At 41.6% G+C, this 16663-nt stretch overlaps 1 protein-coding gene across 4 annotated transcripts in view; it reads right to left on the bottom strand.

The window, feature by feature from the left end:
• Positions 1–8663: 8663 nt before the first annotated feature.
• KIRREL1 (kirre like nephrin family adhesion molecule 1) overlaps positions 8664–16663 on the bottom strand; it is a 166710-nt gene continuing 158710 nt past the window's right edge. For all 4 annotated transcript variants that reach the window (XM_020991446.2, XM_020991447.2, XM_020991448.2 and 1 more), the window contains one exon: positions 8664–16538. In XM_020991446.2, the coding sequence (XP_020847105.1) occupies positions 16062–16538 (477 nt within the window). In that variant the 3' untranslated portion in view covers positions 8664–16061. The remainder of the gene's footprint in view (positions 16539–16663) is intronic.

The following is a 16663-nucleotide window of genomic DNA, read 5'->3' as shown; positions in this document are numbered from 1 at the left end:
CTGTAAGAAATGATGAGCAGGTGGACTTCAGAAAAACCTGGAAAGACTTAACATGGACTGATGCTGAGTGAAGTGAGCAGAACCAGGAGAACTCTGTACACAGCAACAGCAACATTGATGATTAACTATGTGTGATTATTTAATGATTAACTATGTGATGATTAACTATGATAGACAGCCCTTCTCGGTAATACAATGATCCAAGATAATTCCAAAAGACTAGTGATGGAAAATGCTAAACACATCCAGAGAAAGAACTATGGAGTCTGAATGCAGATCAAAGCATACTTTTTTCACTATTTTTTTGTTTTTTCTTTCTCCTGATTTCCCTTTTGTTCTGATTCTTCTTTCACAACATGACAATGTGGAAATATGTTTAACATGATTGTACATGTATAACCTATATCAGATTGCCTGCTGTCTTGAAGAGAGGGGAGGGAGAAAAATTTGGAAATCAAAATTTTATAAAAATGAATGTTAAAAACTTATCTTTACATGTTATTGGGGGAAAATAATATACTATTATGAAAAAAAGAAATTGAGGACAGAGAAGGGAAGTGACTTCTTAGATTGTAAACACCTTGAGAACAATGTTTGACCTCTTTATATCCCCAGTGCCCAACATGGTGCTTTACACATTGTTGTTTAGTCATTCAGTTGTGTCCAATTCTTTGTGACCCCATGGACCATAGTAAACCAATAATGGACATGGAGTTTTCTTGGCAAAGATATTAGAGTAGTTTGCCATTTCCTTCTTCAGTGGATTAAGGCAAACAGAGTTTTAAATAACTTGTCCAGGGTCATATAGCTAGTAAGTATCTGAGGCTGGATTTGAACTCAGCTCTTCCTTACTCCCAACCCAGTACTCTATCCACAGAGCCACTGAGCTGCTTTACATATAGCAAGTACTGAAGTGTGTTTTAAAAATTGGATTCCTAAAGTTCATGAAAGAAATAGGACTTTAAACTAAGTTTCCTGATTCTCCAGTCCAGATAAGAACCTTGAAGCTTGAGAGATAAGGGAGTTTGAGGGACAGTGGTTATTGCCAAGAATAATAAATCTTAGGGTTGGAAGATGCCTAAGAGACTCCCTAGTCCAACCTCTCTACCTGAACAAGAGCTCCATCTACATCTTCCTTGACAAGTAAGTGCCCAAACTTTGCTTGAACACTTCTAGCAAACAGAAACCCCCTGCTTCCCAAGGCAGCCAGTTTCACTTTGGGTCAACTCTAATTGTGAGGAAGTTTTTCCTTATATCAAATCTAAATTTAGCTATTTATTTATCAAACCTTGCAGTGTTATATGTGTCAGTTGTTTTTTTTTTTAAATAATAATATCTTTCCCAAAATAAGACACTCATAATTGGATACAATATTCCAGATCTGTTCTGCCTTGGGCAGAGTGCAGCAAGACAATATATCCTTTTAATTGTTAGAGAGGTGGCCTAGCATACTGGACAGAGGACTGGTATTGGAGTCCAGAAGACCCGAGTTCAACTGCTTCTGACATATATTGGCAACGTGACCCTGAGCAAGTCATTAAGACTGTAAGTTAGGGAGGAATTGCCAACCTGCATAAGTAAAGGGAGGGATATTCCATGCTGTGAGCTCCCCCACACTGATGAAATCACATCTAGATTTTGTTTTAGTAATGCCTTTTAATGTAGCTTAAGATCATGTAATCATTCTTGGATTCCATCTCACTCTAGCAACTCATATTGAACCTGTAGTTACCTAAAGCTCTCAAATCTTTTCCAGAACCACTGTCTAGCCAAATGTCCTCCATCTTTTACTTGTGCAGTTCTTCTGGCTTCCTTTAAATCTCATTTAAAGTCCTCCCTTCTAAGCAAGAAGCCTTTTCCAGTCCTCCTTAATCTTAGTGCCTTCCCTCAGAGATTATCTCCAGTTTACCCTGTATATATCCTGTTTGTACATAGCTGTTTGCATGTGGTATTTCCCCTCTGGGCTCCTCATGGGCAGGGACTTTCTCTGAATCCCCAATGCTTAACACAGTTCCTACATGTAATAGATTTTTAATAAATGCTAGCTGACTGATTGACTATTTTTTTAACCTAAGCATAAAACTAAATACATATCTCCATTAAATGTCACCTTACAAAATTTGTCCCAATATTCTAACATATTGAGATATCACTGGGCCCTGGAAGTCAGTGTTTTAGCTATCCTTCCTAGTTTTGTGTTACTTGCAAATTTGATGAAAATGTTATGTATACCTTTATCCCTACCACTGATTAAAAAAAAAAAGTCACCTAGCACTGCAACAAACACAGATCCTTGGGGCAGTCCACTGGAGACCCCCTTCCAAGTTGACATAAATCGATAATGACAATTCTTTGGGTCCAGTTATTCAACCAATTCTAAATCTACCTAACTGCAATATGACTCAGCCCACATCTTTCTGTCTTTTCCATGTGAATAACATAAGCAATTTTGTCAAAAGCATTTTTCAAATTTAGGTCAACTATACCTCCCCCCCACCCCCATCTACTAATCTAGTAACCCTGTCAGGAAAGAACACGAGGATAGTGTGGCATGACCTGTTCTTGATGAAAACATGCTGATTCATTGTAAACAACACACAAGATGGTACAGGATCTCTTTTACCATGTAAACTACCCAAATGTGGTCCTGGATGTATAAATAAACACTCTAAGTTCTGAGATAACCCCTGAGAGGAGCCTAGGTCAAGGAGATAGGAAATGTAGAAGGACAGAGGAGTCTGGGGCCCTTACCCCATTTCCATCGCCTTACCTTTCCATTCCACAGACATTCCTGCTCCTGGACCTGGGAGGATCCTCCAGTGATTTGGAGAGAGGATCTGTGTTCAAATCCTATTTCTACTATTTACTAGGTGTGTGACCCTTGGCAAGCTGCTTCCTCTCTCTGGACCTCAGTTTTCTCATCTTTAAAATAAGAGGATTGTATTAGATTAACTCTAAGTTGTTTGTTTGTTTGTTTTTTAATAGCTTCAAATCCTATGAAACTTTTGAAACTATTGCAATGGCAAAGATGAAACATCCTACCCCTCTTAAAAGTACCAGCAGACAGATAAGCTACTATTCTCCTCTCCATGGGGAACAACCAGAGGAAAGTGTCTGTGTTTGCCCTGAGAAGGCAGGAAGGGAAAGGGAAGCAAGGGATTGGGAACAAAGGTTTCCCCTTATACTTGGAACTATTATGAAAGCATGTTAGGGCAATTTTCTTAAATCGTGTTTAGCTCTGGGCGTTACATTTTAGGAAGCACCTTGTAAAGTTGGAAGGTGTCCAAAGGAGGATCTCCTGGGTGGTGAGGTGATTGGAAATGCTATATTGTAGTCTAATGAAAGAAGTATCATTATTATTACAACTACTAATAATAGTTAGCAGTTATCTAGTGCCTTAATATATGTAAAGCAGTTTACATGTGTTGTCATACTCGATCCTCACAACAACCTTTTGAAGCATGTGCTATTCTTTCTCCCATTTTACAGAAGAGGAGACTAAGAGGGGTTTAGTTATTTGTGCAGGGTCACATGTGTAATAAGTATCTGAAGATTTTAACTCAGCCATTCCTGACTCCATGTCCAGAGCTCCTTCCATTATACAATCTAGCTGCCTAGGAACTGAAGCTATTTAAACTAGTTAAGAGATTTGGGATGTTGGAACCTTATTAAAAAAAATGTACCAAATCACTAATTGTGATTTGTACACAAAATGTACTAATCACTAATAATTAGAGAAACACAAATTAAAGCAACTCTGAGTTTCTACCTGTCACCCATTAGACCAGCAAATATGACAAGAGAGGAAAATGGCAAATGTTGGAGGGGCTGTGGGAAAACAGGCATATTAATATACAATTAGTTTAGCCCAGGGGTGGGGAACCTGCACTGCAGCCTTGAGGCCACATGTGGCCCTCTAGGTCCTCAAGTGCAGCTCTTTGACTGAATCCAAACTTCACAGAACAAATCCCCTTAAAAAGATTTATTCTGTAAAACTTGGACTCGGTCAAAAGGCTGCACCTGAGGACCAAGAGGGCCACATGTGGCCTCAAGACCAAAGGTTCCCCACCCCTGGTCTAGCCATTCTGGAAAGCTGTTTGGAGATATGCTCAAAACTGTCCATAGCTTTAACCCAGCAGTACTACTACTAGACTTATACCCCAAAGAAATCAAAGGAAGAGAAAAAAGACTTGTGTTCAAAAATAATTATAGTAGCAAAAATCTAGAAACTAAGGAAGTGCCTACCCATTGAGGAATAGCTAAACAAATTATGGTACATGAAAGTAATGGAATATTATTGAACCATAAGAAATGACAAAATGGACTGTTTCAGAGAGAACAGGGAAGATCTGTATGAACTGATACAGAGTGAAATAAGCAGAATTTGTATTATCCACCTCATGCTGGAAAGGTAAAAGAGTTAAAATGTAGAATGAGACATTTTTGGACATGATCAATATGGGAATTTGTTTTGCTGGACTGTGTGAGGGTTTCCCTTTTCCTTTTTGTTGTTTTATGGGGGGGGTGAGGAATGGGAAAGAAAGAAAAGAAATGCTTCTTTACAAAAGACAATAATAACCTTGATTTTTCCACTGGGAGATAAAAGGAGGAGGAAAGATCATTGTCTTCAAATCCATATGACAGACCTGTCATACAAAGGAGAGTTTAGCTCGTTATTGTTGTTGTTTTTGTGGGGTTCCAAAGGCAAGAACTAGGATCAGTGAATGAAAGTAACAAGGTGGTAGATTTATTTCCATAGAAGGTGGAACTTTCTACTCTCAATACCTCCACCACCACCACCACCACCACCAAAACCCCAAAATTTTCCAATGGTAAAATGGGCTGCTTCAGTAGTTGGTGAGCACTTTGTGGTATAAGGTAAGGAGTGATAGCTTTGGAGTCAGGAGAAGCATACTCTTTGAATTCCAGCCCTGACACTTACTAGCTCTGTGGTCATAGGAAACATCTGTAAGCTTCAGTTTCCTCATATGTAAAATGGAGGTCATAAAGTCAGAGATTCAGATCTTAAAAAATTTTTACAGGTTACTGAATCCACTCCCCCCTCATTTTGCAAGTAAGAAAACTGAAGTTCATGGAGGTTCAGTGACTTGGTCAAAATTAGACAAGTAAATAGCAAGGCAGTGTTCTACTCAGGTTCTCTGAGTCTTCCCCTCTTTCCTCCCCTCTTTCCACTAAATAATAATACTTATACTACCTATTTCACAGGGTTATTATGAGGAAAGCATTTTGTAAACCTTAAAGTACAATATAAATGTGAGTTATTATCATTATTATTCCCATCACTGGAAGTGTTGGCTTCATAGCCATCTGTCAGGTGTGCTATCGATGGGATCCTGGCCTCCAGAGGGGAGGCTGATCCTCTAAGGTCCTATTCACTGACTACATTCTCTAAGTCTCCTGTCACTTTCTAGAGGAAGAAACAAAAACAAGTGGAGACACAGCTGCTGGTCAGCAGCCGACAGAAAGATGAGCCAGGAAAGAAGCCCATCCCCAAACCTGGAGATCCAGGCCACTTGGTGACCTGGCTCTCTTGGGAAAGAAAGCACAGTGTGTGTTTGAAATTTAGAGACAGGAGACAACAGATGGGCTATGCGGCAAGGGTGTTGGAGCATGAACTCGAAGCTTTAAAAAAATGAAATATTTCCCAATTTACAAACAAATACAGGATATGTTTGTGCAGCAACCACAAGACAGCAGTGCTGTATGGAGAAAAAAAAAAGAGAGAGAGGAGAGAAAAAAAGGTAAAGACATTCTGCTCAGTTCTGGAAGTTGATGATGGTTTCTCTCTCCCTGGGAGGTCACCTCTGTCATTGCTAAAATGAAAGAGGGAAATAAGAAACTTCAAATAAGCTTGGATAAAATGAGCTTTTTCTACTCCCCTGATTGCTGCTCCAAGAAGTACTAGCACCTGGGTTCTAGGGGAAAGGCAGGAGGCCATGACCATTCCCCAAAAGACGCTACATAGAGGTGCCAGGGAGCAAGATCTTTAGGGGCTAGAAAGTTAAGAACACAAGGGTTAGAACATACCTTAGAGATCATCTAGTTCAACCCCTTCCCTCCCTTTTCCCTCATTTTACAGATGGAAATAATGAGATGCAGGGAGAGTGTTAGATGCTGAGATTTTAAAGGTCCCTTTCCAACTTTAGAGTTCACTGGCCTGTTTTTACAGTCCTCCCAATCTTCCATAAGCCTCTAAGCAAAAACTATTTGGACTAATGTGCCATTTGGGCCAGGCACTGTAATCTGGCAGCTGCTGAAAAGGAAGAACTTTTGGACTTTCTAACATGGTTGTAGAGTGGGGAAAATAGGGGTCTTTGTTCAGTGTTGAATATCCATTCCAACTGATGAAGAAGGTGTTTTTTAGACTTAGCAACCCATACTAAAGGCTCATATTTCTCTTTGCACATCAGGATCATAGGATTCAGAGCTAGAATGGACCTGAGAGTCAATTCTTTTATTTTACATATAACAAACTGAGGCCCATACAGGAGAAATTATTTCCCCATTGTCACACAGTTAGTCAATAACAGAGCCAAGATTCAAACTTGGGTCCCCAGACTCCAGTGACATTGCCTTTAGCATTTCCTTCAAGGCAGAATAACCATCCTAAATCATAGTATAGTCTAAAATATTAGTGGATGCCAGAGTTTTTATTGCTGTTATTATTTCTAATGGTGTAGTCTTTCAAGGATACAACTTGGTGTACTCAAAAAGGGATAATTAGGAAGTGGTGAGTTAAACTCCCCAAAGCCATCACCAAGGGAGCTTTTAAGGAGCTCCCTTGACACGAGTTCACACTTCAACTACTACTCAAAAAAGCTACTGACAATGATAGAGCACCCCTCAAAGGGAAAGCTAGGTGGCTTAGTGGATAAAGCACCAGGCCTGAAGTCAGGAACACTTCTCTTCCTGAGTTCAAATCTGCCTCAGACATTTGCTAGCTGGGTGACCCTAGGCAAGTCACTTAACCCTACTTGCCTCAGTTTCCTCATCTGTAAAATGAGCTGGAGAAAGAAATGGCAAACCACTCCAATATTCTTGCCAAGAAAACCCCAAGTGGGGTCATGAAGAGTTGGGACATGACCAAAAAAAAAAAACCCCACTAAAACAACATTCCAGAAAGGAAAGATATAAGTCAGTGTGGTAATAGAATTAAAGAGTCTGCCCTAAAATTTAGGTTCTATATAAAGCAATGGCAGGTTTAACCATGTCACCCTCCACCACACACACACACACACACACACACACACACACACACACACACACCCCTCTCCGGGGTCAAGTATAAAATCCTGTTTGTGTTCTAAAGTCATTCGTAACCTGCCCCCTTCCTGTCTTTTCAGTTTATACTTTTTGATCCAGTGATACCATCCTCCTGACTGTTTCTGGTACAGCACATACCATCTCCTGACTTTGGGCATTTTCACTGGTTATACCCTGTGCTTAGAATTTTCTCCCTCCACATCTCCAGTTCCTGGCTCTCCTCAAGTCTCTGCTAAAAATTCCACTTTCTGGGGCAGCTAGGCGGTGCAGTGGATTGTGGTTTGTCCTTAGTTGTCAAAGAGGACCATGATATCAGGGAGATTATAACATGACTTGCAATTGACTTGGTTTGAGTGAGGGAGGGCTGTGATACCAAGTCACTGAACCCCAATTGCCTCCAAAAGAAGTAAAATAAAATTCTATCTTGTGCAAGAAGCATTAAGGTTCTCCTTAATGTCAGTGCCTTGTCTCTGCTATGATTTCCAGTTCATTCTGTGCGTATCTTGTTTGTACATGATTGTTTGCATGTTGTTCCCCCTTTCCTGATGGATCCCATTAACTTATGAGCTCCTTCAAAGCTAGGATTGTTTTTGCCTGCCTTTGTATTCCTAGCTCTTAGTACTACGCCTGGAACATAGCAAGCACTTAATAAATCCTTGTTGATTTGAATTGACCTTTTTTTTTTTTGGTGAGGCAATCAGGGGTAAGTGACTTGCCCAGGTTGAGACCAGATTTAAACCCTGGTCTCTATCCACTTGACTTGACCTCTTTTGCCTTTTTCAGTTTTATGTCTTACTCCACTTAGAAGGTGATGGTAGATATTTTGGTGACTCATCCATAATAACAACAAAAACAAAAACAGTTGGCTTTTATAGAGTGCTTTAAGGCTTATGAAGTGATTTATATAAGTTGCCTCATCTAGGCACAACTCTCTAAGTGTGGCCATTTTCTCCACTGGTAGAGGTTCCAAGCCATCCATACCTTCTCATCCTGAGAAAACCATTAATTGGAGCCTATGAAAAAGAAGGTGGCAGATGAATTCATGCATAATCCATCCTTCCACATATAACGCATATGAAATACATATGCTATAAGCACACATGCATTTATATTTCAATCTTATTGTGTTATACTTTTCAAAGTACTTTCACTTTCCCAACACTGTATAATTTGCTCCCGAATATCCCTCAACCCCATCCTGCCATGTCAGGCAGGCAAATCAGGGATAGACATTTCAAGTTCCTCTGACTCAGAAAAGTGAAGAATTCCAGTTCAACCATTCCATGGTTCTCATGCGCCATTTGAAAGTCAATATCTATTTTCCTTAAGTCAGGTTCAAAAGGAAGGAGTCACAGTAACTTTGATCCTGAGCCTAAGTATTCTTTTAAAAAATTATTTATTTTAGATTAATTTTTTAATTAACAAATTTTATTTTTTCTCTTCCACCCCACCCCCCCAACACTGAAAAAGAAAAAAACCTTTTAATATGCAAAGTCAACCAAAACAAATTCTTCCATTGGGCATGTCCAAAAAATGTCTTGTTCTGTACCCTAAGTCCATCACCTCACTGTCAGGAGGTAGGTAACATGCTTCCATCATTAGTCCTCTGGAATCATTATTTGACTGTGATTGTGTTGATCATCATTCTTAAGGCTTTCAAAGTTATTTGTTTTTACAGTTGTTATTGCATAAATTACTCTTCTTATTCTACTCACTTCACTCCGCATCATCTCATACAAGTCTTCCCAGGTTTCACTAAAACTGCCCCTTTCATCATTTCTTATGTGAGCCTAAGCATTCTAATAGTTTATTTTAGAGTTTGAAAGATGATTCGACTTCTAATAGAGATTATTTCAGAATTCTAATAGAGATTAGCTCACAATTCTAGAAGTGGTTAAGAAATTAAAACCTACCTCTTGATAGAAGATGTGATGTAGAGCAGAAATAACCAGGTTGTGAATGCTACTTAAATCTCTTGAATGGTGGGTTTAAGTCTCCTTCCACATCCCCTTTGTTTGTATTTAATTGAAATGTCTCCGTCTTTATAAATCCAGTTTGTTGGTATACTGGAAGTGATGTTTGTGCTTTGAAAAAAGTTGATCTATCAATTCCAGCCAAAATGGGGGTGGTCCATCAATCTCTCTCAATCTCATCTTAAATTATGAAGGTTGAAAAACCTGTAGGAATTGTGCCCAGAGAGCCGTTCATTGCTGGACCCCTTGATCAGGTTCTAGTTATTTGTGAGGAGCATCATCGACAAGATCCATGATTTGGTTGTACTACATGGCCTTTGGGGGCCCTTCCAAATCTATGATTCTAACAGATTGTTTTAGAATTCTAAGAGCTTGTCTCTTATAGGCTTATAGATCAGATAGGGGCCTCAGAAATAATCTAGTCCAACACCCTCATTTTAAAGATGAGGAAACTGAAGTCCAGGAAAATGATGGCTTACCCAAGGCCACATCAGTTGTAAATATTAAAAGCAGAGCAAGCCAGGTGTGGCTAGCACCAAGCAGTGGATAGAGCACAGGACTTGGAGTCAGGAAGATCTGAACTCATATCTGGCCTTGGACACGCCTAGCTGTGTGACCCTGGGCAAGTCACTCAACCTCTCTGTACCTCAGTTTCTTCATTTGTAAATATAGGGATAATAATAGCGCCATCTCTCGGAGTTTTTGTGAGGATTAAATAACATATTTGTAGAGCATTTCACAAAACTTAAAGCCCTATGTAAATGTAAGCTACTGTTATTGTTGGTGGGATTTGAACCCAGGTCCTCAGATTCTAGAGCCAGGACTCTTTCTACTACTATAGTGTCTTGGAAATGAAGAATGTTTAGTTAGTTTTTCCTTGGGTTCTTAATGATTCCAAAGTTTGCTCCTTGGAGATCAAGACTGCTGATAGGATAGAATCAATATTTTTTAAGAAGCAAAAACAAACAAAAAGTAAGCCTTCTCCATGGCCTATAGCTCATAGGTACAGACTACTGGAATATTATCCTTTAGAATCTCCATTTGATAAACTCTAGACTCCCTAAATCTAGAATAATTCACAAAGAACCAGGCAGCTTTTCCAGAAACTCTTTTCCCACGTGCGACAAAGAATACACAATTTGGCACGATTTTTCTTTTTTTTTTTTTTAACATTTATATTTATATATATAAAAAATTAAATATATATAATATATAGTGTGTTTAAGACTAAAAATATAGTACATAATATTTAAAAAAAAAGGAAAATGAAAAAGGCAGAATAGGAAAAGGTGTGAGGGATGCACAAATACACATTGCTAAAAATCTACGATGGTTTGTCCTAACAAAAATAATATATTTTTTCTCTTTTCTTAATTATCATCATGGATCCATTCATTTAATACTGAGGACCTGGGGAAGGAATTTCAACTTTAGAGGGACCATGTATGCAAACCTGATAGAGGCTTAGACAAAAATGGCAACCATAGTTCTGATCCTCTTTTTTTGTGCCTGTTGGAGGCTAACTCTTCCAGGTCACTATTGCTAATGAGATTGTATCAGGAGCTAGACTGCCCCCTTTCTAGATGAAGGTGAATTCTGGGTGTATGGCATCAGGAAATCTCCAGATGTGTAAAGCATGGGGTAGGGAGAGTGGGGAGTGTCCACAGTGCATTGATTCTATTGGGAGGGCCACAGCACATTAGCACCTCCTGAAATAGAGCCAATGCGAGGGCCTAGAGAAAAGTCAGGAGGCAAGCAAAGAATGATTAACAGTTATATGCGGGTGATTATTATTATTACTGTTATTATTATTTTTAAGGGCAGGTTCGTACCAGGACTGCCCAGTATGGCCTGTGACTTCTCTGCAGCAATTATCTCTCCAGGGATAGGACCTGGAGCTCACTCACAGTGATGCAAGGAAGCAAGATTTCCCCCCTCCCCCCCTTTAAAAAATTCTGGAATCCTCCCAGCCCAGTTCAACCAAACCCCAGTTTATCCCAAAGTTCAGCCCAGTTATCAGAAGGAATATAGTTGTGGCCAATGGAACCTAAGAGGGTGGAATGGCTTGTAGTGGACACTGTTGAGACATATTTAGGAGTAAGAGACACCATTATGGCCTGGGGGGGTGAGGGAGGCAGGAAAAGAATGTGAAGGACAGGGGATGTTAAATTTCTTTTCTCACCTCTTAACAAAAATAAAGCTTTTCAAATTACATTACACCTGTGCATTTCAATACTTCATAATCCCTACCCCAATGCTCATGGGGAAAGGGGCTTTATAAATTCCATCTAGGCAAATCCCTCCATTATACATCAGAAGGGCCAACAGAGGCACAGAGAGGTGTGGTGATACCCAAGGTTGAACAGCAAAAGGGAGGAGAGACATTAAATTTCTGAGAGGAGGACACCCTTATAAGGGTCATGAGCTAGGAAATTGGATCCAAGAATTAGAATGGCTAGTGAGAGTGGGAGAAAACATGCAAAATGAGGACTCATCCAGCTCATGTGAGTCTTTTAGATGTCAAACTAAATGACAACTCCACAGTGAAGCTTTTAAACCTGAATGACCCACCTTACAAGTCTACGTGGATAAAACAAATTGGAAGACTGCCTAATTGCCACTTCAGGGAGTCCAGAGGTTAGGGGAAAAGAGATCTCAGAACCATGTGCCCTGGAATCTCCACTGTGCTTTTCCCCCATGCAAAACATTGAAATAAGATGAAGAAAACACCCCTAGAAATCTTAGAGAAAAGAAGTTGCTCATTTGGGCTTGAGAGCAGTTATATTTCTTAAAGATAGGAGAATAGACACACTAACCTTCCTTTTCCCCTCACCAAAATGGGAGATGGTAAACCACAGATCACATCAACGATGCCCTTATCTCCTAACTCCTGTTTTTGTCTTTGATCATATCCACCAATGGATTTGGCGGGCAGATTTAAAGGGGCATAAGATTCCATAGTGACATGGATAACAGAGACCATGGCTAAAGTTGAACTCCACATAGCATAGTATGATAGTATAAATCACCCTTCTCTTCCCTTACCCAACTTGGGAGAGAGAGGATGCTTGTCCAAAGAAATCACCACCCCTACCCAAAGCACAAGTGAAATGGTCTCTTCAAGATCTAAGACTGTACAAAAGCTGTAAAGTTCCTTTACCTCCCACTGCCAATTCTCTCCTCTTATTATCAACTCTTCTCTTGTTCTTTTATATCTTCTCTAATAGAAAGGTCACTGATGCTTTACTTCACCTTCCCCAAAGCAGACCAGGACAGGTCCTTGACCTCAGAATTAGATGCTTCTGCACAGAGTAGGTCATTCTAAGGGCCATACCTGTTACCTGTGGGGGAGCTTCCATCCCTCCAGGATATGAGAATCTCTAATTCCTTTGCTTCTGTCGTCAAATTATTAAGCTCCAGAAAACAGGTACTTGTCCATCCTTCCCCAGGATGGGAATGTTTACAGATGTCTTTGCAATAATCAACCCTTAAACTCTGAGTGGAGAAATGAAGCTATATGATTAATCCAAAATTAATTTTGCTTTGAGGTTTGGAATGTGTTTCTGTTTATGAATGTTTATATAAGTGTAGCCTGATATTCTGGAAATTCACTTCATTTCTAACCAAAAGATGAAGCCCCATAATGAAAACTCAAAGAGGAGATGGAATGCTGTAGGTCTTTCCTATTGACCTCCTTGCTGATTCTCAGCTTTTTACTCACACTGGGGACAGATGGTATCATAAGTCATACAGACATATATATGTATGTATTTATGTATACACACACATATATACGTGTGTGTGTATATACACACACATACATCTTAATGAGCTATTTCCTTCCTTTCCAAGCTTGCTGCCTATATGGATCATAACTTCCCCAGGAATGGAGAAAATGATGAAGGACTTAGGTTTCAAAGGCCTGTTCAGTAGCTGGGCTCAAGCATAGGGAGGGAACCTCAAACTCTCTTTCCTCCCATAGGGCTATAGTTGGAGCGAAAAGTCTACAAATGAGTAGAATGTTCAAGGAGGAGGAAGGAGAATTGCCTGGGCTAAATGGTAAGATGGATAACCTAGAGCTAGGTAATGCAAGTGCATCAAAAACCCTCTAGGAGAGTTACCTCTGGGCTTCAGTCCAGTTTCTGATACTCTCCCCTCCTCCCACCCCCCACATTGACTCAGGCCCCACTTTCTTCAAGTGGTTTCAAGAGCCCACCAAATTACCCACACTTCCCTGGGGCCTCTTCCATTCCAATTACCTAGCCAGGGTTGAGGGAATGTAGGGGGAGAAGCTAACATTTGAATTGAACAGAGAAAACATTGAGAGCTCAGCTTGGAAAGAAGAGAAACAGATAAATATACATTTTTGACATGTCTTCACTGGCCACTCTTAAGTCAAAACCCTTTGGTTTTTCCATTTAAAAAAATCAACCAATCAGATTATTTTCAGATTTAGATCCCCTAGGATCTCTGGATTTTTCTCTCCTTTAGCCCAGATGATTGACAGCTGGATTTGTTTATAGACACCTATATCTTTAAGAAATCTTCCTAGAGAGCTTTCCTCACGAACAACTTCAAAGGAAGTTAACTTTTAGATGTAGAAGTTTGGAACTCATCAGATGTCTCCAATATGTGACCCACCTCAAGCACCACCCTTGAATTATAAATGAGTAACCTGTATATTTGGAGCCAGGGCCTACTTCATAAGTAGAACTCTGTTCTTACACAGGAGAGGTTGGGTGAATGTCATCCCACAGACCCATCCATAAGAGTGTTGATGGTGCGTAGCTGATGAGCATGTAGCTCGTTAACATGAACAGGATTAATGAACAGTGACCACCAAAAAGGAGCATGGTGCATTCTGGGAAATAATCTATGGGAAACTGACCAGAGGCTCCACAGCTGCTTCTCCCCTCCAAAAAGAATAAGATGAGTCCTGCTTTTAATTTCTTTTGGAGGGGTGGGGGATTGGGCAGGGTCTAAGCCTACTCCTTCAGCTTCTATTCTCTTTGGTTAGAAGGGTGGAGACTGAGGGACAGGTCCCAGGAAGAGAGATTGGAACACTTAGGGACCTAGGGATGGGATGGGGAATGAGGTTACTTTTTAGAATTCTACCACCCAAAGGAACATATGTTCTCCCTTGGTGGTGATTTCTGGGTATTAATCTCTCTTCCTAATCACCCCTCCTACGAGGATTAGTAGGAGGCACCTGGCTCCCCCCAGCAGGGTAGTCAACAAAAGTTTGATGTTCAAGGCACTGAAAGTGAACTAAATGTTCTGGCTGAGCCAGAAGAAACAAACAAAAGACACTTTAACAGAAAAACCCATCTGAGGACATCCCTGGAAGTTCCTACCCTTCAGGAAAAGGTCTTCCTAACCAATCCTTCCCAGGTTATGGCAACTCAGCCTGTGAGTCAGACCACTTGACGGGTTCCACTGCCTGAATAAATAAGGATTCAAAGTGCTTGGAGACTGGAAGTGTGATGGACAATGCCCATTCCTGGGTGAGAAGCAGAGGCCACTCTTGCCCATCTGGGCTTCTGCCTTCTCCCTCTCTTCTTTACTGGGGCTTACATTTGGGAGGGCACTTTTTTTTTTTGAGATAGTTTCACTGTTGTTTGTTTTTTGTTTCCTGAAATTTATGAAAATAGTCTACTGGCTCTTAGTTGCCCTCCACACTACCTTGGTCTATCCCTCTGCACCCCTTTCCTACCCAGAGACAAAGACAAAGGAGGGCATAGCTAGGGAGAGATGAGGCTGATAGTGATGGTGGTGAGGTGGGTGGTAGTGGGAAGACAGAGAGGTCAGGGCTCCCTCTGGTGCCAATTCTAAGTACTGCACCAAAGCACATTTATCCCCTTTGCTGGTGAATTGCGACCAGAGTCTCTGGTGTTTCCTCTATTGTCCCTTGAATCATTGATTGTTCTGCCAGGCCAGGTATTTGCTGGTGGGAACAGGCCTAAGCATCACTTTAAACCTATGTACCCTATTACTCCTAGTCAAATGATCTTTCCACCGTACCATGCTGTCTTTCTAAAGGAGGGAACAGGGCTAGACAAGGAGATACTGGGGAAATCTAGTTCCCCATGGAGGGGACGGAACATAGAAGCAGCAGCTGTGGCTAGCTGCAGGAATATTTAGGTTCTGGTTGAACTTGACTGTATTTGAACTTGCAACTAGGGTCACCCTTGAACTAGGATTTGAGTTTCTTTGTCCAGACTCCATATAGGGCAAATTCAGGGTGTGAGAGCAAATGGCAGAGGGCCCAACCAGGAGCTCCTGAGTCACATTATTGGTGGTATGCCTGTTCTTCCCTACTAAGGACTCTCATAGCCCACAACCTGGCCACTCCTGTTCAGCATCCCCCTTCCTCCAAAGCAAGATCCCCACTTCAAGGGAGACAAGAGGGGGAGCAGAGAGACAGAGACAGAGACAGAGACATACACCAAGAACAAAACATAACTCTCTGTCACTTCCCCAGCCCCTACTCTCCCTGCCTCCATGCTGGGGAGTGGGGGAGATGAAGGAGTAGGGAGTGGGACAGACCAGAAGAGACAAATCTCCCCAAGGAGAGAAAGCAGAATAGTCCCAAGTGTTCAGGGTATGAAGCACCATCCTTGGGATAGGGGGTGTTTCAGACACATATTCTTCCCCCCAACAGCAGTAGGAGGAGAGCTGGGGCAGGGGTTGAGGGTGAGGGGAAGATAGGTTGAAGACGGAAGCAAACAGCAATGCCCCTGAATATCAGGGAACAGTCAAGAGAGCCTTCTCCTCTGCCCTGCAGAGACACCCACCCCAGGCTCCCTACACATGAGTCTGCATCCTCTGCTGGAACCTCTGGCCATAGTCTGAGTGCTGGGATGTGTAGGAGAAGCGAGTAGCTGTGGCATACTTGCCTATGGGGTCATAAGCCTCATAGGGGGTCCGCTCCAAACCTGGGGGAGGGGGCTGAGAGTAGCCAAGCCGGTAAGTAGGGTAGTTGGCTGCCCCAGGGAAGGGATGGGGGCCGAATTTCTCATAGTTCTCATAGGAGAGCTGATTGGCTTGCTCACCACCACCTGGGGGTGGAGGGCCAGGGGCAGGGGGTTCAGGGCCATAGTCAGGGGCAGGGCCCCGGGTGTAGGTGTTGAGTTGGGCATAGCCGCTGGCATGAGACAGACGGGAGGAGGGGCGGGCATCAAAGCGGGCAGGGCCTGGAGCACGGTAGTCGGCGTAGAGGACGGCCCGGGAAGAGGGGCGGTCTTCATGTGCACGGACATTGTAGTAGCCATTGGTGGGGTCCTAGAACACGGGAAGGGAGAAAAGAAACAGGAACAGTTAGAGAGAAACTTTCCCCTAAGGCTTGGGACCCAATCCCTGTGGCCTGGCTAGGCCTTTCCCAACACTTCTGCCATATCTGGGTCATG

This window comes from Phascolarctos cinereus, unplaced genomic scaffold (genome assembly GCF_003287225.1).
Source record: "Phascolarctos cinereus isolate Bilbo 61053 unplaced genomic scaffold, phaCin_HiC Scaffold_5;HRSCAF=322, whole genome shotgun sequence".
Classification (NCBI taxonomy): Eukaryota; Metazoa; Chordata; class Mammalia; order Diprotodontia; family Phascolarctidae; genus Phascolarctos; species Phascolarctos cinereus.
This window is presented reverse-complemented; position numbering and strand designations above follow the sequence as displayed.